The sequence below is a fragment of the Pseudopipra pipra genome, chromosome 2, assembly GCF_036250125.1.
Source record: "Pseudopipra pipra isolate bDixPip1 chromosome 2, bDixPip1.hap1, whole genome shotgun sequence".
In the NCBI taxonomy this organism is placed as follows: domain Eukaryota; kingdom Metazoa; phylum Chordata; class Aves; order Passeriformes; family Pipridae; genus Pseudopipra; species Pseudopipra pipra.
Genome location: NC_087550.1, coordinates 37,644,075 through 37,669,610, shown reverse-complemented (window position 1 = coordinate 37,669,610; position 25,536 = coordinate 37,644,075). Strand labels below are relative to the sequence as shown.

At 41.1% G+C, this 25,536-nt stretch overlaps 1 protein-coding gene across 3 annotated transcripts in view; it reads right to left on the bottom strand.

Annotated features, from left to right (window-relative positions):
• Positions 1–23,772, bottom strand: part of MTNR1B (melatonin receptor 1B) — a 29,710-nt gene extending 5,938 nt beyond the window's left edge. The window contains exons 1-2 of one of the 3 annotated variants that reach the window (XM_064645043.1): positions 23,399–23,770; positions 22,808–23,306 (exon numbers count right to left, since the gene is read on the bottom strand). In XM_064645043.1, the coding sequence (XP_064501113.1) occupies positions 22,828–23,306; positions 23,399–23,615 (696 nt within the window). In that variant the 5' untranslated portion in view covers positions 23,616–23,770 and the 3' untranslated portion in view covers positions 22,808–22,827. Of the gene's footprint in view, positions 1–22,807; positions 23,307–23,398 lie in introns of those variants that run through there. The other 2 variants (XM_064645044.1, XM_064645042.1) reach the window with 2 other exon arrangements.
• Between the last annotated feature and the right edge of the window lie 1,764 nt (positions 23,773–25,536).

Sequence of the window (25,536 nt, the reverse complement as noted above, 5' to 3'; positions counted from 1 at the left end):
CTAACAGGCTTAACAAGTATCAAGGAGGACATAAAAGGACTAAGTCTATAGGGATTAGGAGGATGTGATGGTTTATGTGTACTCTAAGTAACCTGTAGTATAGCTATTATCTGCATGAATGGCTTACCCATACTGCAGTTATTTTCCCATTGGATTGACTGAGGAATAGTTACTTGCCTTTACCACCCTATATGGAAAGGCATATTTAATTATACAAGTGAAAAATGCATGCATGCAAGGGAAAGTATTCAAATTCGTGAAAGGAGTCTTTAGAACTGATGATGACATTCAAAGAAATCTTAGTGATATGGTTGAGCCATACTGTCTCTCTTTAAACAGTGTCCTTTTCATAAGTTTGAAATTTCTGGGCATTGCATCTGAAGATATTTTGATAAAATAATGAGATTTAAAACTCATTCCTGAAAAACTATATTCCTGAAAAATTAAATGCAAAATCATTCTTTAAGAACTTTACTCTAGCACATAGAGGTAATAACTTCAGATTCTTGGCATTTAGGTAGCATAAAATATATTTCTGGTTTGCATACTCATTTTTTTTTTTTCTGAAAGTCCTTCACAGCATGAACAGATATGCAGAAGACCCAAGTAATTTTTAAAATTGTGCATGGAACATAATGATTTTTTGAAAAGAGCAGTTAGATGCTTACTTCTACAAACTCCAAGCTTACTAGTCCTTATCTAGCAAAGCAGTTCTTCATTTCATTTTAAGAATGTCGTTAAATGGAAGTCATAAAAGCAACAACCACGTAGGAATAAACTGATCAAAAAATGATGGAATTTCACGTCTACTCTGTTTGCTCCATCTGCTTTACATCTGCTTTACATTCCTGAATTAAGGAATGGGGAGCTCTCTGTCTCCCATATACTGTAGGGGACAACTATGATCATTAGAACTTGCACCAAAGCTAGTGAACTTAACGGAAAGCAGGATTATCCACCTGTACCTACAAAACATGACTCATCTCAAGAATGGTGTACAACATATTTTAGATGGTTCCTTGTTATGTATTTAGTATCCTGGTTTATATATTTTAGAAAGCTACACAAGTATTTTCATAGCTGTAGTTTTATGATCTGTGAGAAAAGATTGAAAAACTAGGGAGAAAATTGAGCAGAACATCAGATCAACAAAGCAGGAAGGATATAACCTATTCCCATGATTGTTGTCAATATAAACAAGCTTCAGTCACAACAAGGAAGTTTCAAAGTAGGCACTGAGGAAAAGAATTTAATAGCAAGAAGAAATAAGTGTGGGAAAACCTCGCTTTGAGTCTGCCAGGGAAGACTGTAAGAAAACGTTAAATAAGCATTTGTCAGTACTGGCCTACATAAAGTTGATCCCTGTTCTGAGTATAGGAAGAATGATATGACTGTGAAGGCCTCTTCTAGCCATATGGTAAATACGATAAAAGACAAAACTAACAAAAGCACAGGGGCATCTTTACAGAATGTATTTACATCATGGCAACAAGAATTTCTCTTACATTTTTTCACCACTTTATCTGACATTAGAAGATAGAGAAGAAGGAAGGGAGGGAGGGAGAAAAAATATTTTTTTAATGTTTTAGAATGCCTTTTGTAGAAAAAAAGAATTTAGTCTGGGGTGTGTGCCAAGATTAATCTAAACTCTAAGGTCTTCCAGCATCAGCTTATATCTAAAACGTAGTTGTTCCATTGAAAAAGAGTGGACATTTGGCTCTTTCAACCATCTTTAGAAATTTACTGTAAAGTACATTTAATGAGATATTTTCAAAATTTTGTGTGCAATTTAGGACTTCTTGAAAATTCCGGGTGAAATGAATAAATACAGTTAGCAATGAACTTGTCAAAACCATAATATACTAGTTTACAACTCAGAAGAAAAATGGTCAAATATCTATAAAGACCTCAGGTGATTTTTCACTTTTATGGCTGTTTACAGGGTTGAGTGTTCACACTGTGCACTGCAAAGTAAGATCCAATGATATTTTTCTGTCTTTGTGACTGACTGCAGAATTAAATTGAATGTTATATTACTGCAATGAGTAGTCTATAAAAGTAGAGGGAAACTTTTCTAATTCATAAAACATAAGTAACACATTGAGAAATCAAAGGTCTTAGATTTCTTTTAGGTGCTTGGAGAAAGTAAATGCTCCTTGATATACCTAAGACACAACTTTTGGAGTGGCCTAAATTACATTCATAAGATAAAACTAAAGAGGTAACTTTTTGGTGCTTGTAACAAAATAGAAAGCACAGAATGTTCATCTAGTTGGAATTATTATTGGTACTTCTGGAATTTACCCAATGGACTTTGTTCCTAGACTTCAGTTTTGTAAGAAAGAGAATTACATTCATTTATAAGAAACATTTGTTCACTGGAATGGAAAGACTCCTAATTATAAGCCATAACTACTAAAAGCCAAATATCTTGCCAAGGATTCAAAAAGATACACATCTGTGCTGTTTTAAATATAGATAGTTGAGTGCATAAAAAAGAATGTAAGTTCTGATAGTGACTTTGGGTGCAACAGAACTAGATTGATATTTCATGAAGTGTTCTTGCATATTGGTTTTCTTACTTCAATTAACAGGAAAAAGAGAACTTTCACGCCCTCTTGTAATATTGATATGACCTGATATTGTAAGAATTTACTCATAGAACAAACTTTTTGATAAGGTCAGAACTTTTAAGGGCTGAGCATCTGCCTTCTGAAAAGGCAGCTGACTTTTAATGTCTCTATCAAAACCAGTAGCAGTTGCAATCACCAACCACCTTTGGAAGTTTTTCTTCTTTGTTTGGTTTTAAACTGGCTAAAATGATTAATTTTATATCATGGTGTTTTATTTTTTTATCAGGTGGTGTTTTGGTTGTTACTGATTTGTTTAACAAGTTGATATGCATTGCATACATATGTTACCCTCTTTGATCTGCTTCCCCTGGCTACAATCATGTTCATCCTGTGTATGTACTCTTCTGCATCCGTTATTCTTGCCTTTAACATACAAGTGCCTAGCTTCAAGACAGAAAGATTGTTTCTACACAGTCTACTGTGCAGACTGTTGCACTGTTTCTGCCCTTTCCTCTTCTACTGTCAGACTTGGGATGCTGTGTAGCAGCAAATGTAGGGAGTAGGGGCAGGTAAGGCAGAAAGGGTATGAATATGACTATAATGTATTGGCAGATTTTTTTAAATGCCAAGGATCAATGACTTAGCATAGTTATTTTATTCTTCCATTTCTATATCCTAGCCTTAAAGGAGAACTCAGAGTTGCTTTTACAGACTTTATTTCTATGTTTTCAGAAGGAATGGGTTTATGGCTTAAAAGCCTGTCTGTTTTTACAGTCAGGACTGTTTATAATTAAGTAGCCTTTTGTATTGGCTGAGAATTATGAGAACATGAGTTTCTCTGTGATATCACTCTGAAAACTACCTGTAGGAATTTATCTTTACTAAAGGAAGCAGGGCAAAATCTTGACTTTAATGAAGTAAATAAGAGTCCTATCATTCTATAAAATTAAGCCAATAATTTCTATGCAGAGTTCACAGTAATAGACATCCTCAAAAAAAGTTAGACTGACAGACTCTTCTCTTACTTTGGATAAAATTAGGCACTTGAATTACATTTGGATGTAAAAGAACAGAAGTCGAAGTCTAGACCCCTTTCATAGTGCCTACAACTTTTACTTTCAGAAAGAGAAGTAGCAGTACATGAATCTCAAGGCTTGTTGGCCAGAATTCACTACAGCAAGTGGCTTGTTGGATCTATTGTTTGAGTCTAGACCAGCATAGAGAGTGAAGAGGCACATCTTACAGTTGGAAGAAAGCAATCAGTCCTTCAGTCAATGACTGCCCCTCTTTAATCTCCCCTTGTCTATAATTACTATTTAGTAATAGAAACTATGCAGCCCTGATATTTATATTGTCTTGAACTTTCTTGTACAATGTCACCTTTTGAGAACCAGGCTTAAATTTAATTTCCAGGCTCAAGAACCTCCTGAATCCTCATTAAAATGAGTCTCAAGGTTTGGACCAGATAAAACAAGAGCATACTCAACTATGAACAAATTGGTATAAAATTGACTTTAGGTGTCCATGTCTCCAGTCCTGTTTGTATAAGAATACCCTTGAGATTGAAACCAAGGACGAATCTCCATTTAAGCAGCATTTATTCTGAATGCCATCCTGAGTGCAAACCTGAGTAAGGTACAAATTCAGAATTCAGGATTTTGGCAAAACAGATGATAACTGTGATGGAACTGTGTAGTAGGTCCCACTCCTGGAGCTTTTCATTGTATATATCCATGTCCATACTTATTCAGCTGATTATCTTTCTCAAAAGTTGAGTTAGTTTTGGCATATTTTATGGAAGAATTACATAACAAATTAGAAGATTATGTTTTCAGAGCCAGGACTACCACTAACCTTTCAGATACTTCCACTAACCTTTCAGATATGGCTTTTAAATGGGAGTCCTGGCCACCTTATTGCTGATTCTTGATGCTGCCAGTGATACCTGCATTTCTGACCTATCGTTTTTTCTACTGGCCCTCAATTCATATGATTCGTGAAGCTCGCTTCAGGCTTGTTTATGGAGGTTGTTCTTAAGTCTTGCTCTTCAATATTGAAGGGAAATGTTGACTCTGGAGGGACGAAAGAATTGGTGCCAAGTAGGCAGGCAGAACCAAGGCCTGGGTAGGTTTTTGTTACTCTTTTGAAAGTGGCTCAGCTAATACAGCTTAATGGCTTAAACGGCATGTAGAGAGACATAAGCTGCTCCTGCAGAAAAGCTGATGCTTCGTACTTCCTACTAATTTTTGTCTTGAATTTTGACTTCTTTGATTAGTATTCTTTTACAGTATTTAAGCTCTTGTAGATCTTGATTTTTTTAAAAATAGGTAATTTTTAAATCTCTTTAAAATCACCTGTGTCAACTTTTTTGTCTCCTCACAATCCATCAGAAAAAAATAGAACCTGCTACACTAATTCAGATGAAGCTCCATTCATATCAGCAGGAACGAAAGAACCGGAAATGGACACCGGTAGCAGGTGGAGCAGAGAATTAAGTCTTTCACACACTGACATTCGAATTCCCTGTGACATTACAAGCCAAGACCTAGGGTAATCTTTGATTTACTGAGACATGTTAATCTGGTATGATGTTCAACAGTGTGTTGCTAACAGAAGGTTTAACATAATGCTCCAAAGAAGTGCCAGATGGGTTTTTGTTTTCTTTGAATATGACAGTTTAAAAGCAGTGATATGCTCTTTTGTAGTTATGTTTCATGACTTCAGGTATTAGCGGGATATACTGAAGACTTTGATGTAAGGGAAAGAGAGAAGCAATGTATTTTCACTAGAACAGCGTATTTTAGAGACTCTAGCAAAAATATAAACAATGAATCAAAGCTGATCTTTGATTTATGAAACACTCAGGTTATTTCTTTTTTTTTGGAAATGTGTGTTCTATGAAACTGTTTAGAATAATTGGTGAATATAATTTTCCTGTGATATGTCCAAAGCAAAAGTCATCACTAGAAGTAGAATTATGAAATCATTCAGGTTGAAAAGTACCTTTTAAGATCATCAAGTCCAGCTGTTAACCCAGCACTGCCAAGTCCACCACTAAACCATATACCACATCTGCATCTCTTTTAAATATGTCCAGGGATGGTGATTCTGCACTTCCCTGGGCAACCTGTTCCAGTGCTTGACAATTCTTTCAATGCAGAAACTTTTCCTAATATCCAATCTAAACCTCCCCTAGTGCAACTTGAGACCATTTCCTCTTGTCCATTCACTTGTCACTTGGGAGAAGAGACTGAGCCCCACCTGGCTACAACCTCCTCTCAGGTAGTTGTAGAGAGTGATGAGGTGTCCCCTGAGCCTCCTCTTCTCCAGGCTAAACAACCCCAGCTCCCTCAGCTGCTCCTCATCAGACTTGTGGGCCAGATCCTTCCCCAGTGCCATTACCCTTCTCTGGACACACTCCAGCACCTCCATGTCTTTCTTGGAGTGAGGGGCCCAAAACTGAACATGGGATTCACCAGTGCCCAGTACAGAGGGATGATCCTGCTGGCCACACTATTGCTGATACAGGCCAAGATGCCACTGGCCTTCTTGGCCACCTGGGCACACTGCTGGCTCATGTTCTGCTGTTGACCAACACCCCAAGTTCTTTTCCGCTGGGCAGTTTTCCAGCCACTCTGCTCCAAGGCTGTAGAGCTGCCTAAGCTTGTTGTGACTTAAGTGCAGGACCTAGCACTTGGCCTTTTTGAACCTCATACAATTGACCTTGGTCCATTGATCTGGCCTTTGCAGATCCCTCTGCAAAGTCTTCCTGCCCTCCAGCAGATCAACACTCCCACCCAACTTGGTGTTGTCTGCAAACTGACTGTGGGTGCACTCGATCCCCTTGTCCAGATCATTGATAAATGACCCCAAGAAGAATGCAGGACTCCCAAGAACAGAAGCATAGCATGCAAAAAGGACCGTGAGATTTTGGCTTTGTGACTTGCAGACTCCTGGGCTGGGATAGACCTGTGTTCTTGGCCCTACATCTGCAACTACCAGTTAGTGCTGGAAGCTACATTTGCAGGAGCTGAATTTTTAGCTTATAAGGCAGAGATCTCAGGTGTCAATACAGTCTTGCTGAAGAGAAGTACACAGGTTGCAATGTTGTTTGATGTGTTTTTGAGATCATGATTTTGGCATGCTTGGCATCCGGGTATAAACACAGCCCAAAACAAAGCCTCTGCTTTTTCTGCGTGCTCACTCTTCTCCCTCAGGTTAAATACGGGAGGACCAGTCCTTGCTGTGAGTTTGCTGCCTTGAGTTTGCTAATAGACCACAGGTGCAAAAGTGTTGTGCTGTTAAAAACTTAGTATAAAGGCTTGAGGTTTCTAATTCCTAGGTGTGTAATTTTCCTCTCCTGTGGCTCCCTCTGGTGTGAATGGGGACAGCGGTGACTCTCTGTTGCCACCTGGTGCATGAGCCACAGCAGAAACATTGCATCGTCCAACAGGGCAGGAAGCAAAAGAAAGTGGTGGGCTCTTCCGGAGCAAAATGCTGATCGTTAATCAGATAGTACAATTTACAGGGTGATAAATACTTTTATGGGCTTCTGATACTTTCTGAGATTGCAGGAACTTTCCTGGTACTGGATGTTCTCAGAGATAAAAGGGGAAGCAGAAAAGGCAAGACAGACTCAACTACTAGAGAATTCAGTTGCCTAGTAGTTAGGACACTTCCATGGTAGAAGAGCCTTTTTTTGAAAAAGAACTTGAGCTTATGTCTCCCATACTCCACTTCCCTATAGACAGTGCCCTACTCACCAGCCCTGCTGCTCTTCTGGGGTTATTGTGCTTGTCTCTTTCTAGGTTATGTTCAAGAATTTCAGCTTATAATCAGGCCTTATCACTTGTATTGTAGAGTGCTCTTCATCAGTATGCAAAAAAAAAATTAAAATTGAAAATCCTTCTCATGATTTAACAGGTGAGAAACTAAGATAGGGGGACTCTCCCAAGACACATTAAAAGAACACTCCAGGTTTATGAACCTTGCTCTTGCTCTTCTTTAATAGATAATACCACCTCTGTCAGGTACGCTCTGAAAAAAATGACAGCACCAGTACAGCATGCTGCTCCAAAATGACACCACAGTGATATACTGGTACTGAGGGATGGAGCCAATAGAAGAGCTAGAGCTATTAAGCAAAGCTAGTTGAATTCAAAGCAAATAAAAGGGGGTGGTTGCAACAATAGATAATAAATCCTTAACAGATTTTGCAGTTGTAAAAATTTTACCTGTATTCAAGAGAAGGCTGGAAAAGTAAGAAACACCAGTTGAAGGTTACTCAACAGACATAGCATGGTAAGTTCAGGGAACCCTTTGAGCTGGAAGGAATCACAAGTGGCAAGAATACAGAAGTATCGCACAGGGTTGCTCTGTTCACTATTTTTCCTCAGTGGCTGCTTACATCTACAGTTAAAGACAGAGCATGAGGCTACCTATGCCCTTGGTCTGCACCATACAGCTGTTTCTGTGATGGGGGCAATAGGGTTTAGTGACACCATGCAGAAGCACAGCTCTTTCTCGGGCTGCTCTGTTGTGGTGGTCTGAGTGCTATGATGTGACATTGCAATTCAGAACCTTGCCAGCCACTCTACACAACTAGCCTGCTTTGGTTGACTAAATGTTTGAAGGAGCAATAACCTTGTTCTGTCTGTCCAGCCACCTGCAACTGAGCTGCATTTTGCAGCAGATGAAGATCCCTTATACCCATGCCCTAACACTGAAGTCAGGCTCTTTACCTTCAGGGTAGTCTACGATGGCAAAAACCATGTTGTTGCTGAGAGAATCATAGAATGGTTTGGGTTGGAAAGGATTTTAAAAATCATCTAGTTATAACCCCCTGCCATGAGCAGGGACACCTTCCACTAGACCAGGTTGCTCAAAGCCCCATCCAACCTGGCCTTGAACACTGCCAGGAATGGGGCATCCACAACTTTCTCTGGGCAACCTGTTCCAGTGCCTCATCACGTTAAACAGTAAAGAATTTCTTACTAGTATCTAATCTAAGTCTACCCTCTTTAGTTTAAAATCTACCCTCTTTCAGTTTAAATGTCTCTACCTAGGGTAATCTTGCTTTTCACGCAGGGAGTGAAGCTAAGACCTTTACCTAGAGTGCTTAGCGCTATGGGCACCAGTGGCAGCTCAGCTTCAAAACCTCCAGTTGCTGAGCACAAATATTAAATAACAACAAAAGCAGACTGTTTTTTCACTGGCCTATGAAAGAAATAGTGTTTCCTGTATCTGCCACTATGTAAAGCTTAATTTTCTTCTCTTGAAGTAATCACAGCTGTTGATTGCTTCAACCAAGAAAGAATAGGAAACCTACATGTACAACTGCAAGTATGAAAACTCATTTACTGCTGACAAAAGGGCTAATATGAAAAGCTGTAAAATACAACAGGTGCAATCTAGTTAGATACTATAAAGAGCTAGGCAACCTATAATTTTTAATAACTTTTTTTCACTCTCAATACTCTATGGCATGTCATAGAAGAAAGAAGTGAAATATGTTGCATTTTGTAGGATGTTATTTTGTCAAAAAACAGACAAAAAACCTGCCCTAAAGCTTGTTTCAGATCAACTTAAAAGACTGAAGTGTGGAAGCAAACAAAGTAAGGATATTTGACTCCTAAAAACTCTGTAGAAAATTTTTATGCCCTGGCAGATATTAATTTATATTGTATGAAAGGCTAGTTCATCTTCTATGACCTTCAATATTACCTTCTATTACCTTCATCTTTGCTACTGTCTTGAGCTTGAATTTGTGTCAAAAGAAATGATGTTGGTTTCTTCCTTTGTTACAGCAACAAAACAGTGCTCAAGTCCTTAGAATAACTTAACTTCCACCTTTTTTTAGAAAGGAGGACAGGAAATTGAAAAATGAAAATAATTCTGTTCAAACTAAAACCATGTTTTGTTTTGTTAAACTGTTTGATTTGTGTTTACTTTTATTTTAATATTTACTAGCAGATTAGTTGAATTAAAAAAAACCCAACAAAACAAACAACTGCTCTCAGACATTAAATAGTTTGATTTTAAAATATAAGGCTAAGATATTATGGAAGATTTTTTAAGTTATCAGACAGGTATATGAAGTTAATAAAATGGGGACTGTTGCAGACTATGGGACATACTCAGCCAAGAGGTTTGGTTATCTGTGATAAGGTGCATCTTGTAGCTTTGCCCTGTAGACCCATTTAAACAGAACAGAACTTTCTGATTTATATAAATATTGGATCTCCTCTTGCAGAAACAAAGACATGCAAGTGGTAATTTCCACAGTGATTTGCTCAACTACTCTGTGGGGCTTCAGATGAAGGACTCGCAGCGTGTGACAGCTACAGAGTCAGAAACAAATACATGCAAAGTATGTACATGTCGACTGGTTACATCTGTGAAAAGAAATCAAATTTAAGCCCAGTATTGCTGCTATGTACTTTTAGGTGTTCCTATGTTCAACTCCAAGACACAGTAGGGGATACTGGATTTTTATAAAATGGGATCTGACACACTGCAGTAAATAGAGTATATGGGAAAATCTAATATGGAAAATACTTATGTTGGCAAGTTGCAAATGCTTCTAACACCCTCTGGAGCCCCTTCATTATGATCTTCTTTTCCTTTCTTTTGTTTCCTGTTTCACCTTCCTTTCACCAAGGAAGAAAATAGATGATACTTGATGAAAATGGCCTTTATAATCTTCCAGTGAGGAAAAGTGTTACCCCTTTTGTTCTGAGCTTTTGGAAGGCCTTATCATTGTACATGCATAGGGAGATGAATGTCTGGAGAAGCTGTTGTCAGTCTGTGCCATCTGCTTCTTTTGGAAACAAGGTCTTAAAGCAAAGTACACTGACATGATTCATCTTATAATGATACTCATGGATTTGTAAACAGCATGTGAACATATGAATAAATAAAATGCTTTTGGAGAAAATCATTGTGTATTCTCTTCTGAAGTATTAGCTGGTTTGTGTTTCAACTCAATACAGACAAAGCGTGTAATGATCATTTGCTGAATCAAGATCTTTTCTGAGAGCCAGTAGAAACCTTGCAAAATGTGTAGACCAAAGCTCTGCTCTGGCTGGGCTGTGAGTCATGATATTGGTGAGATAGGTAAATGAGGGGTGACAGGTAGGCATAGGCATTCAACCAATACAGCCATAGGGTCATGGAAGTTGGAATTGATCTCTGGAGATCATCTAGTCCAACCCTCCCATTCATAGAGGGATCAGCTACAGTGAGTTGTTCATGGCCATGTGCGGTTGGGTTTTGACTATCTGCAGCCATGGAGACTCAATAAGGGTGACCTGTTCTAGTAAGCAACAAGTATACAGGATATTCACTCTTTTCACTAGGGAACAGAGGGAAGATGCTATTGATTTGGCAACAGATGAGGGCTCTACTTGGTCTACTAAATAGCAGAAGTTATGTAAGGTCATACCTGTTACTATGCATGTAAAGACAAGACATGCTCATAAACAGCAAGCTGGAGTTGCTTGGTCAGGAGAGATCCCAGTGCAGATTACAGCACACGGGGCTTTGTTTTGTTTGTCCTGGTGTCTTCTGATTCCTTGTGACAGCAGAATCTGAACAGTGTCTGGACATAATGGTCTGAACCAAACAGAGAATCTGGACTAACAAACATTTACAGACTGCTAAATCTACAGACCAGGAAAGGTACAGACTTCGAGGGGTGGAGGGTGGAGTGTGGTGAGGGCTGCACAGAAAGAGGCAGGAGACACCAGCTCCTAGCAAAAACACTTTTGTAAAGTAATTCCCACTGGCTTTAGCACAACTAGAATTTTCCTCCTTACCTACTCACATACTAGGTTCAGTTTACCAAGGTTGCAGGATCCTGTTGCACATGCTGCTTTGATGATCTTTGAGCACTGTGAGCTGCAGCTAGCCATTCAGACTAATCCCTTGTCCTAGGAGTCCTAGGTGTTATTCCCATGAGTGACCTGGTGGCCTGTGATCCAGAAGGAGCAGTGGGTGACTTCTGTCTGCGTAATGTACTGAGTCACACCTCTTTTACTGTGTGAATACACCTGGAAACTGGATCAAATCAATATAATTTTTACTAAATCAGGCTCAAATGGAAATCACTTTCTTATATGCTACATGAGAATGTTGTGTTTGAAGGTCACGTGCTTCAATATTTCGTTTGCTCTCCATAAGCAGAACAGATATTCTTGCTTCATATTGAACCAGGAAGCTGACTGTTCAGCAAATTTTACAGTCTTTATGGTCCTAGCCTACCAGGTGTTTAATAAGTGTGACTAAAGAGGATTACATTGTTTTCAGATTATCTAAAGGCATAATTACAGGACCTCAAATTAGTTAATTTTTCCTCTACTTTGAAACAACAGATGTCCAGCACTGAAATTGGACTCTGAATTGTGTAGTTGATGTTTCATACCCAGGACCATAATCCTAGGTAAAATCTTTTAAACTTTTTTAACCCACTTACCAGTAGATAATTTTTTCTAGGTAAATCACTATGGTTAAACCATCTTTTAACAAGACCTGTTTCAACATCTGATTAACATTTTACAAATTTTACTTCTAAGGACTTCAAAAGAAAGCATAAAAAATAAAGGAAAATCTTGATAACATGAAAACTTGTGCAGAAAACAATCTGTTGTCCATGGGTTGTAACCTCATCTGTGAATATAATAGCAAGTACTTTTGCAGTCACTTTAGAAATATCTCAGTGAGGCTTTATGTCCTTGAGTAGAAGTGCTCTAAGTTTCTGCAGCATAACAGTCATTTTCTGACACTGTATTTTATGCCAGTAAAACACCTGGAATATAACAGTGTACTACCTGACTTGTGGCAGGGGACTTTGAATTTTAAATTTGCTTTCTATCGTGACCTCTAATGTAACAAGACAAAGGCATACAAAGATACCTGACCCCTATTAATCAAGTATTTTTTCCTCCATAACAATTTAAAAATTACACCCTGTACATTCCTATGAGTAACAACTGATTTTAAACAAGCTGGTTGTAATGTTTAGTCTCTTGAATATAGATTCCCAAGACTCTTAAGAACCATAAGTCGAAGTTCCCAGAACTCAAATTAAATGCTATGTGTACTTGAAGTCTTGGGAAAAATGGACCTGGCTTTAGAATGAGAGGACAGTAAGAATTTCAGGCTTGGAGAAAATCATAGAGACATGAGGATGCCATTTATAGGTTCCTGTCTTCTTTGCAGTGATATATTTTACAATTCTGTGCTAGTTCTGAACTTACGATTAGTTAACCTAATTATATTTACAAGGCTGATGTATTAAGTGGATATTTTTCCTGTTAGTCAGACTGCTAGCTCCAGTAGCTGCATGTGATATCTTCTGACAACAGTTGTTGCCTACGTTGTGCAAATATGGCAGTCTAAAACAACAGGTGAGCAGATGTTGTTCTATAGCAGAAAGCTGACCATGTTTGTGGAAGCGTCGTGTAAATTATTGTAATCTTCACAGAGGTATTGAAACCGATCGAAGTCTGTAAAAAGCAGCTGAAAAAAATTAGTAACTTTGTCAGAAGGGTTTTCTTCTCCAGATGTAATTTAAGCAGCATTTATTAAGCAGTGAATTCAAATACCTCTATAATTAGTAAATAATTAAAATATAATCCCAACAGTCAAGATCTTAGTCACTTGATGAATGTGTTTAGGCTGTTGGTATCTGCTATCATGCCAAGACATAACTGTCGCCTACGCAGCTGAAATGTCAGGAAAATGCTGACTCTAAAATAGCTCAGTCCTTATCAATATTGAGATCAAAAGTAAACCAAAAGATTCCAAAGCAGCTGCTGTTGTTAGGGAAGACAGTGGAGTTGCACCCACAGTGATTTGGATATCTTTCTGTTGGTTTTTCCTGTCAGGAAGTCTATTTTATCCATATCAAGGTGGAAGATTTAAGAATGAAATAGATGAAAATTGCCATAGCATTTCTGCCTCTCTGCAAAGGAAAAAAAATGGCTTTGTTTTATCAGCTCAGGATAACATAGCTGTTTTCATATTCTTGGGAACAAGGCAACGTACTTGCCAGTCTACATCAAGGTACCAATATGCACTTGTAAGGGATAACTTCTAAGAGCTAAAACCTGGAGCATATCTGAAGATACTGGTACTCATAACAGGTCTGAATTGGAGTAGGAGTAGAATTTACTCCTAGAGGCAGAGAACTGGTTGTCACTGATTTAATGAGATGAATGTAGTCTCCTATAACATCCTCAGCACAATGATTCAAGTCACCTGGTGAATATATATCTGCTAAGAATAGATGAAAAAACTAGTCTTTTAAAATGAGCTGTCCTAGTGCTCCGTGAGGAGGTTTGGCCTCGTAGCTCTTTGGCTGATTGTGCCAAAGAGCACCATGAATCCTTGAATTGCTTCTGCTGGTCTATCCAAGAATAGAGCTGTACTGCAGAGAGGTCATTCTTCATACAGTCAACGAGTCTTGAAAAAGAAACTGCAGTCCAGAGTCCAGGAGAGAGCTGGCAGGAAAGGGAGTGCTGCTAAGCCACATGGGAATTGCCATAATACAGCTGCTAAGAGGTCCTTTGAATTTCCTGTATCTGAGAATATGTTTGTATTGGATATTTCAGGGAGATGAGGGAAACTTATTCATACTCTGAAAAAGAATAAAAAAAAGCTGTTTGACTGTGTTAGACTTGACCCTGTGGAGAGCCTGGGTATGCTGTTGCAGGAAAAGCATCACACGAACACCATCCTTTGATTTTCCTTTTGCTCAGAACACAGGTAGAGTGGACTTGTGCCAAATGAAATACACAATGTAAATGTACCCTTAGATTCTTCCATTACAGGTTCAAGAAAACCCTTATACTTCTGCAGCTTAACTAAATGCTTATCATTTTATTTCCTCCAAAGTTAAGCACACCAAAGCTCCATTTACTAAGTAGAATAGAACTTACCATTATATTCTAAAATAAAAGTGTCTTGGAGCCAATCTTGGCAATAAAATTCCTATTCCCTTGTCAATAAAATGAATATTCCTTTACAGGATAAAAGAAAATTATAATTTAGAGATATCATCTCATATGGTATTGCCAGGTGCTTCAAAGGAGGATACAAAGTACCCTACGGCTGCAGAATAACCTGTCTCAGATCATAATTTTACCTTAATCTGGATTCCTTGTGATGCAAACTGATAGAGAAGTTATTTTTCTACTTTATGATGTTTCTGTACTCCTAAATGCTTCTTTCAATCCCTTTAGGCTCATAATTACTTTACAAACTTTCTGTTTCCCAAATATTTTAAAATTCTGTATTCTTTAGATTTCTTCTCATCTAGAACAATCTTAGCGTGGTGCTTTTCACTTTTTCTAAATTTACTTGAAAGATTTACCTACTTTTACTGAAGGATACTTCCTTTGTTAAAGTAATTTTCCTGTTTTGCAAATGAACAATACTGGTTTTTCACTTTGGTCTTCTACTTTTGGAATTATGAACAGGTTAACAAAGTTTAGAGTTATTATTTCATAAGTAACTTTGAGGATTTATTTTCTCATCTGATTACTGTTTGAACCAAGTCTCAAGAAAAGAGGATGGAATTGGTGATGAACTTATTCTGTTTCCTCTCCAAGAAGAGAAGTGTAATTAGAAGTATGAGATGAATCACAGGCACATGACTGAATAATTCTAGAAGTGATGTAGAAAGATTTGGAGTATTGATCATTTGGTGGTTTTTTCTGAGAAGAGGTTTCATATCTTCATGGACAGACTTCACCTAAGCATATGGGATACCAGCTTGCAATCCAATCTGGCAGAATGAACAAAAAGAACTTGAAATTGAGAGATGGAAAGAGAACTTGAAAGGAATCATGCAGTTTCTTCATTTAACGCTCAGGGCAAGGGAATTTTGGCTTCAAGAAGGTGGTGACAAAAAGTACAGAAAATAGGAGCTCAAACACTGAGGAGTTCAGCTGGAGGGGTAATATAAAAAGCAGCAGAGTCAGTAAAAGAGTGCCAGGAACCTGTGCAATAAAATAGGGGATCCAAAACCAATAAGAAATAAAAATAAAACCTCATGGAAACAATTTTGTTTGAGTGGAACTGCACCAGTGATCAGAGAAGAGAAATATTAACCAAAAAGTCTATTGTCTTCATAAAAGGGGGGAAAAGAGACAGCAGGAGAGAGAGAGAATGATATCTATTTAGGTAAAAGCCAAAATTACATTGAGGAAGAGTTGTAAAGACAATGTGCATGGAAGTATGCAGAAACCTGCAATAGGATGAGAACATCTCCTTTTAGTAGGAAAATAATAATGGAACCAATTTAACAATGCGACACTGCAGGTCCTCATATGTAAAGAGGAAAGTAAGTACACAAACGGCTGCTGAGTTCTGGATATACACCCAGCAGATTTCTTCAATACAGTCTATTTGCCAACATATCCTGGCTTTTGTTTGCATAAAGAACAAAGACATCCCTGAAGGGCCTGTCATAGAAAATACGGTTGAATTGAAAGCAAGGAGGATTATTTTGGTTAAATTAAATGGAAGAACTAACAAAACAGATATAACTAAGAAAGGGGCTTGCACATTTTGATAAATAAAAGCAGCTAATTAGGAAAGTGAAATCAATTGTACTGAGGAGCTTAGGGACTTGAATGTGGAGGAAGGTTGGCATTTCTTCATACTAAAGTTCCAAAAATTAAGTTGCATCCAAAAGAGGGAAAAAATATAAGAAAAAGTTCCAGATCTAGATGGAGGAAAAAGCATCTCAGTAAGGATACTGAGGGCAAGAAATGAGGCTAGAAGTAACAGGAAAAGATATGTCCACCAAAGAAAACTGCTAGAGAGAGCAAAAATTGATCAAATGGGAACTGACAAACCCCCTAAACTTCATTGGCTTTGTGAAGACTTCTAAAATGACTAAAATGCTCTTTCAGCACAATAACAAAAGGAAAAAGGAAAGACAAGTTACTCAGGGAGGGGGAACCTGAAAATCAAGTTAAAATGGTTCCTGATCTGAAGAAAGATTTTGCTAGAGCTTTTAATGAGGACAGTGATGGTGGTCTTGGGGACAAGGTGGGCTGGCGGGTGAGGAATTAGCGTATCTACACAATAAAAATGTCAGAGAGATTTAGTATACTTGCTGACAGGAATTTTTAACATCTGTTACCTCGGAAATAGTGTCATCTGTTCTGAAAGGACAGAGAAGCTACATGTGGAACCTCTAAAAAGGGACTGAATGTGTTCTCTGGTCCTTACTGCCAGTAGGGAAGTGCTGATTTCTCTCAGGCTGTGGCAAAGAGCTTGGCTTCCACATGCATCCCAAAGAGCAGAGTTGCCATGACTCACTTGCAGCTGTGGTGCTCCCACACTTTACTACCCATTTCTTCCTCCCTTGCTACAGTGCTGCACAAATGCTGTTTCTGTTTGCATGAATGGTGCTTGCAGTAAGCCAGAAGAGCAATTAGTCAAGGAGTAATGAGAACGGTAAAACAGTGTTGCCACTTCTGGAAGATTCATTCCTCTACCACAGAGTGTGTGCTAACATGGCACTTGTGTTCAAGATGGGGAATTGCTGCAAAGGAAGGAAGAATCAAGAAATCCTTGGGCTCTTAATCTCATCCTAATTGTAGGCAAGGCTGGAGAAACAAACTTGAGAGGATAGGAAAATAAGAGATGCAGTTAAAGACAAATGGAATAAAAGTCAATGCTTATACAAAGCTTACACAAAGTGGCTGTACCAACAAATCTGATCATCTTTATTTAATAAAAGCTGGACTTGGACTTTCTGTACCTAAGAGGTTGCTCTAAATGGATCTTGGAATCACCAGAGTACCACGCACAGTCTGTTGCTACCACTGCCTGGATGGTGATGAAAGAAAACCGTTGGACCAGAGGGAGATAACCTACATTGAAGTAACTTTGTCTGTTTCAGAAGTATTATGTCACAAAACACAAAGAGAACTAATGAAATTTTGTGATAATACAAAGTTGAGAGCCTACATTGATACAGGGAAATGTCAAGATCTTTTTTTGCTTGAGGACTAAAAGAGCAGAAAGTGGATAGAGTATAATAACATGAGGTATAAGGTCAGGTACCGAAGGAATAATTGTGTAACAAAAGAAAAAGAAGAGCTGCATCAGCAAGTGAGTGCACCAAGAACAGTCACCTATATGATGCTATCACATAAAAGGAAAATGTGGCTTCAAGGCATACCAGGTCTATTTTGTCCATCCAGGAAAGGACGGAGTGGAACAGAACATTAATATTTTCTTGAAGGTATTGGTGCTATTTCCCCTGCATTATTATGAACAGTTCAGTTTTCTGTTGTTAAGACCTATTAATTTAGTTTGGATAAGTGATGTAAAAGGCCTAAAACAAATAGGGAAATTCAGACCCTGGCTAATTAGAGGAAACTAAAAGCATTTGGCTTGTTTAGTGTGGAAAGAAAAAACAGGTTGAGAGGTAAATGTGCTTAATCTCCATTAATATTGCACGAAAGTTCTCACCAGGTGGAGAAATGATCCATTCAAGTTAATGACAGTTATAGTTCTACAAATAAAAGTATCCACTATAAATTAGCAACTAATAATCACAAAGTTAAAATAAAATAAAAATTAGTTTGAACCACAGTATTATTACACAGAGATAGAAATTCTTTATTTTAAGTGTTAAGTTCCATGACCTTTTTTGAATATTGAAGCTATATTCCCATCAGTTTCTTAGTATTGAGCAGCTTGAAGCTGAACATGAGAAAGAATGTGGACGCCAAACATACACAGTCCCAGGACTAAGAAGTCCATGGATCCAGGGTTCGAGAAGTCAGGAGTACAAATCTGATCCCATAAGAGTGGGATCTCGGGCTCTGCTCATCAAAATATATTCTTGTCAGCATCACTGCTGATATTAAAATACAATTTTGCCAAGCGGTTTCGGGAACCAGGAAGCATATTGAACATATCAGCTGTATTGGTTTTTTTTTTATGTCAGTCTTAGTTAAATCAATATGATCTCTTGGAGGACAGGCAGTAAGAAGGAGGAAAACGTGCCATTTTTAAAATGAAACTTGACAATTTACTAGAAGAATTACATTATATCTTCTGACTTCATATTTGATTTCTTTTCATCTAATTGTAGGTGGTTACATTCAGACAGTCCTTCCTGCTTCTCTTTGTTTTTAGTGGAGAGACATTAACACTTTTTTTGGCTGAATCAGGTATCTCAATGTAGATGTATAAAAAAATTGTTAGGTTAACTATTCCCTGAAAATGCTCATTTTTCTCCATTGATTACAAAGGGAGCCCAAGGGAAAAAGTTCAGAAACAGGTGTCTCAATTTAGTCTTCCAAGAGATGAATTCCACCACAGGAGACAACTGTCCTCTATCCCAGTGGACAGGAATAATTATAGGGGAGGAATAAAGGAGGGAAAGAGAACTGGTTTGATCAAAGAGATGAAGAGTAATTTAAAAAAGCATTTAGCAATGGAGAAAACTTACTGTCAGCTATATAAAAGAGATGTGGAGTGAGGGCTATGGAAAGAGCATGGAAAAAGACTACAAAACTTGGTTATATTGCTGAACACATTTATTTAGTAGACAGAGGAGTACCAAAGTTAGAATTCTACATTCAGAAATGTTTTTTTTTTTGCAGATGTACCTATGAGAAATATTGTCTATCTCTACAGTCACACACACATTAGACAGAACTAAACATGCAAATACACCCATGTCCTTACAGGTAAAAGAAACATGAATTTTGATTTCATTTGTGTTGCAACAGCACCTTGCTATTCAAATGGAAATCAGAATCTCATTGTGCTGCGTTAGCTGTTATATATAGAACGGAAAATACTGCAGAGAGTGAAGAGGGCTGACAAAATGCACTAAAAATATCACTTTCCACTAATGTGTTCTTTGGCAATGCACCAAGGTTAATATTAGACCTTCTTCCAGAAGTCAAAGGGTCCCAAGTCCTCATTACTCTTTGAAATGATATTGAGTTAATTTGCCTAATTCTCACTTCTCACTGATTTTATGCTGGCTTTAAGGCCAATGAAATATAAATGGTTTGCTTTATCTTTGTCCTGTGGGAGATGCCTCGCCAGTTCCCACCCTCTGGAGTGCCTCCTACCAGGTTCTTAACCCACGCCATAATGTTATGTTTATAGCTATGGCTATAGGAATGTATCCTGAAATTCTTAAAAGCATTTAGTGGTTTTGATTGACTTGATGCACCCTCACAATAGTTGATCATTCAGTGGTGGTTGAACACATGTAAACTTTAGCACTTCAGAAGTTTAGCACTTTAAAAGCTACCTTCAACTGGGCACAAAATCAATAATTGTTTTTGAAAATTCAGAACACATTTGACATTTCAAATAGAAAGACAGGCTAATTTAATTTTATTATTTCCATATATTAAGTTTTATTTCATTTTGTAGTGTGTTGGATGAAATTACTCTCCTCCCAAATTAGAACTGATAAAAGCATTAATTTCTGTAAATTAAATCACTTTTAGAGATCAGAAGTTGCTCAGCCTCTCACAGAAAGACTGGGTGCAATTATGTAAGACAAGCATATTGATTCATACCAATTATGCTATGCATTACTTGGAAGAGTCTCCACAAAGTTTCCCTAAAACCAAATTCAAACCTGGGAAAGAGGCTTCCGTATGATCTGAAACAATCATTCTGCTGTAAGGCTGGCAAAATTCCCACTGTTTGAGGAGTGAATGAGCAATGTCTAGAAGCACCAGTCCTACCCATTCTCCATTTCTCTCCTGCTGAGCATAATATGTATCAGCTTAAAGGCTAATGGGTCATTTTATTTCACTCCATTCTTGAGCATCCCATTATATAACAGCATTAAAATAGATTTACTTTTGATCATGCCTTAATTTTCAGGACAGTGATGCATAATCACATTGTTTCCAATTATCAGATTTCTCTGTAAAGTCTAGGACAGAATAGTGTTGATAAATCCCAGAAAAGTGCTAAAGTCCTGTTTTGCTTTCTGAAGGCAAGATTACTGTTTGCACTACAGAAGTGGGCAAAGCTGATTAATTTATTCCTTATACATCTGTGATTTATTTGAAGTCCCAAATTCTCGTTATCCAAGAAAAATCTCTCATTAGCTTCTTCAAAGGGAACTGGGTGCTCATAGTGCTATAGGTTTTCCTTTTTTCTTTGATCATCTGGACACTCTGTCTCTTGTCACAACAATTCCACTAACTTCATTTTGTCCCTCTCTGACATCCCTTATTACAGCCCTAACTCCTTTCATGACATATTTCCTCACCATTTCACTTTCTACTACATTCACTCCCCTTGCAAGTACAAAGTTTCTTGTTTCCTCAGAAAGGAAAACTGCAAGTCCACCTCCTTGTCCATCTTCTTTCCTTGTCAGAGGCTAAGGGCTCCCATGTACTGCCTTAGCTTTCCACCACTTCCCCATTCCCTTTATCACTCCACCCACATCAGTTTGCAGTCCTCTTCCATTCTGCTCCCTCCTTAAGAAATTTTACCTGAAAAGACCTCTGTGGACATTTACCAAACTAATCCTCTTTCCTTTTCACCTCCAAGAGCCATCTCTCCCTGATGTAAAACTACGAACTGGTAATTTAAAAGCTATTTAACCTCGTGAAGATTATGCAGAAGGATTTTCCTGCTGTTCTTCACAGTACTTATCAAAGATGAAGAGATCGTTGGAACAGGGTCAGTGACATCGCATTAAGGATGATCCTAGAAGGAGATCAATTAGTGGGCATTTGAATTAGATAAGACGACAGTTTTTTTCCCCCCAGCGGTCCTAGGATGCCGCAGAGCACTTTGATCAGTATCTTGAAACTTACTTTTCCCGGCATCACTCTCTTCCAGTCCCAACCCTCCCCTCTGCTGTAGTTTGAGCGAAGGAAACGGTTCAGAGGAGAGCCCCTGTCTTGCTGCCCCCCAGCCGGGACTTGATGCCTCGGGCCGGCCGTCCTCTCCAGCGAGAGCCTGTTCCCTGGGTGTTTCCTCCCCCCGGAGGCCAGGCGCGAATCCCTCGGGAACGCGCCTTCCTCTAGCGCCGAGGGGGCCAGGAGAGCGCCAGTGACTCACGGGGGTCCCGAGGGAACGGGTGGACTCCCTGCCCCCAGCCCCGCTCCTCTCGTCCGGGGCAGCGCCCGGCGCTGCTCGGCGGCCACAGCCCCCCTCGGGGAACGCAGGGCTCCGGCTCCCGGGGTGTGCCCGCGTCGCTGCCCCCGGTATGGCTCTGCTTCTCCGGGTAGCGGCTTGGTCCCCTTGGATGTGCAGCCCAAGCACGAGCCAAAGGACCGGCACTACCTCACCCAAACAACCCTTCCAGACGTCTTCGATTTTGGCGCTGGTCCGTGGGCTGTGATTGCTCAACCTCACGCAAACGGGACTCGCCGGCATCCCTCGCCTATAGTTAGACGTGCAACCATGAGGGAGAGCAAGACTCACCCCTCCCTAAACTGTTTTTGCCCCTAAGTATGATTTAACTTGAAGCAAGGGCGAATGAGCGCCTCCTCCCAGTTAGCAGGAGCTCTAGACACCCCAAGCGAGACACGCCAGCCCTTGGGAAGCGACACTAGTCCAAAAAAAAAATAAAATCAGAAACCACAACACCAAAACACCCCCCCCCCCCCAACAAACCACAAACAAAGAAACTCCCCCCCGGAGAAACAAGTCAGCATCTGCCCCTCCTCTCCCGTGCCAGGGGAGCACCCGGAGGACCGACGCCAGAGCCCCCTGGCTCCCAGAGCTCAGGGGACCTTGCATATCGGACCTCGCTCAGCTCCCCACAAAGTTTGGTTACCCCCACCTGCGTGCGCATGGCAAAGAATGGCACTCAAGACCCGAAGGAGGGAACAGTTCCGGGAACTGCTTGGTCCTATGCGAACTGTAGTAGATACACGACTATTTCGGGAGTAGCACCTTATACTGCACCACCACCCACCAGTCAGTCGAGTGCAGATGTGCAAGCAGCATCCCTGCGCTGCGCATCGGTGAACAACCGGCACCATCGACGGTGGGAGGAGGGCGGGGGTCTAGTATCCAAACGCAGCGGGAGGTACGCGAATCAGGGAAGTTGGCCGGGAGGCAAATCCGAGTGCTTAACTACGGAGTTTTATAGTTTGAGACACGTGTAACCAGCCCAGCAGAGATGAGGAGAGAAAGCCGGTAAGTTTAGCAAATAAAACCCGCAGAGCCACATTGTTAGCACACACAAGGAAAAACTATACACACGATTCAAAGAAAACACCCCACTTTATTTGTTGCAAAGCTGGCTGAAGGATATGAAGTGAGGAGATGAAGAAAGACGATTTCGTGACAGAGTACCGTGAACTCTGATGCAAGGCTGCAGGCTGAGCTGCTTTCCCGCGCATGTACAGCACCGCATCTTCAGGACTTCTGAGCAAGTTTTAAAAACTCCTTTTTTTCTTCCGACCGCTTTGGGTACCCTTTTTGTCTCCGGTATTTTAAGCGGATGGAAGCGATTCCCCTTCCTCGGGAGCTCCATAGAGAGCACACAGTGCTTCATTAAGAGCATTCCTCGCTCCCGGGCCAGGCAGGACGGAGCACGGCCCGAGGGGAGCACGTGGTCGGTGCGCTGGAAAGGGTGATTGAGCGCCTGGGGGGGTTCCTGCACACACGACAGGGCAAGTACAGATGGAGGGGGCTCTGGTCCCACGCATTTAGCGGACGGCCCGCCCGGACTCCACAAGCAGGCTTGGCTCCTCGGGACAGCTGGAAGCGGCAGGGCATGGGTGCACGCAGGGCTTCGGGCGCTCGTCACTCCCTGTCGCCGCCGGGGCAGGGAGCAGGGGTCAAACCCTTACCTGAGTTCCGGAGCTTGCGGTTCTTGAAGACGGAGAGGATCACCAGCAGGTTGCCCAGGATGTCCACGACGGTGGTGAAGATCAGCACGCTGGACAGCACCGGCACCACCCAGGCGGGCCGCGGGGCGCCCGCCGCCGCCGCCTCCCTCTCCGCCAGACCGAGGCGGCCGCGCCCGCCCGGGTCGCAGCAGTTCCTCAGGGAGCCGTTCTCCAGCATCGCGGACACCGCGTCCCGGCGTCTCCTGGCGGCAGCCCTGCGGACTCTGCCCGCGCGGGCGGCGGGAACGGCTTTAAGGGGCGCGCCGGGGCTGCTCCGCCGGGAAGGCGGAGACGGGGCGGGGATGGGGCGGACTCAGCGCCCCCTCCCCTTTCCCAGGCGGTGGGGGAAGCCCGGGGGCGGGCACGGCCCCGCCTGCCGAGGGTGGGGCCGGCAGCGGCAGGGATGTCGGGGAGGGGGCAGGATCCGCGGGCAGCGTGGGGGTTGCGCTCGGCCAAGCCTGTTGACGGCTTGCGGGGCCGGAGAGCCGCGGGGTCAGGCGAGAGCGGCGGAGAAGCCCCTCTCCCTCGTTGCTGCTCCTGCCGCCGGGCTCAGCCGCGAACATCCGCCATCCGCCGCGGGAAGAGTGCTTGTTTAGGGGTTGTTTGTTTGTGTATTGTTTCGGGCGGGGTATGTTTGGTCGGTTTTCCCCTCCCCTGCGGCTCAGACCGCGGTGTTCCCGGCAGCGCAAGGCCAGATTCCCCCCTTTCCCCCTCCCTCACTGCCTCCAGGCACGCGGCGCTCCCGGACGGGTGTCCTGGTGCATTGCTCCTGTCGGCCTGGCTGCGGATCTGAAGAGCTTTTACGCTTCCATTGCCGTGGCCTTGTGCCTCGTGTTTGAACACAGCAGTCCGTCTGGTCGAGACTAAGGGCAGTGCCCGCGAGGAGATAACTGCGAACGCCGCGGACAGGACGAGTCCGCACCAATGTCGGCTTGGGAAACTGTGGACGTTTCGAGGGATTTTCCTTTTAAGCTGCAGGAGCAGACAGTAGGGCATCACTCTGAAATTACCTTTGAAACATGTAGTTTCCTTGGGGCCCCCAAAGTGGCAGATGCCTTGTGCTCATTTGCATTAAGTAAATAAACAAGATGAATGCAACAGAGGAGAGCAGAGCTTGCGTGTCTCCGTGCCCGGCTTCCAGGCATAGCTACCACGTTCCTCTGTATAGCCGTCATCACTGACAGTGTATCACCGGAGTTTCACGTAGCGTGTGCTGGCAATTAGGGCAATTAGGGCAATTAGGGCTGTTCTCGGCAGGCGTAACTCGGAAGGGTTTTGTGCCCTACTTTGCATTGTTTTCAGGCCATCCAGGCCACACTGTATCCTTGTACCGCTTCCAAGTTTTGCTCCACTTTTTAGAATGATGCAGGAGCTACACCTGCCACAGAGGTTACTGTGTGGCTGGAGTCATCTCTTTGTGTCTGTTCAACGCAGAGAAAGGTATGCTCCACAGTTTTTCAAGAATTAAATCTTGAGACAACCTGCCTTGTGGAGTCAGTTTGGAAAAACAGGGCAAGTTTCTGTGCTTTCTAACAGCAAATAACTTATTATGGCACACTGCTTCTTCGTGACTTGCATCTACACAAATGTGCACTGGTGTAATCTAAGTTCTACAAATTACTGTGTAGACTTCTTTTCAAATTAGAAACAGTTTATTGTTCTTTAAAGTAAATGTATTCCTAATCAATTTCAGATATACTAAATTAGACTTGGTTGGAATAATCAAAGAAGTGTGCATGTGGATTTTTGCACCAGTCTTATTTGCACTGATTTAAAAAAAAAAACAAAACAAACCACACTTCGGATGCTCTCTGTTTAATGTAGGCAATATGTAAGGCATCATGATCCTTTTCAAACTACAGATGGAGTTATCACAGCACCATGGCTTGAACCAAAGAGAAAACTGTCTTCTGAGAATTATCACTCCTGAGTAGTTATTCTGCAGTTCTGCCATAGGAAAGTAATAATTGCACACTTGACAGAACAGGCTCATTCTTGATGGAAGTGAAAGTTCACTTGATTTTTCTTTTTCTTTCACCAGAACTTTAAAAGGAAGTTTATCCAAGGAAATGCCTGTATTCTGTATTCACTAGTGCGAA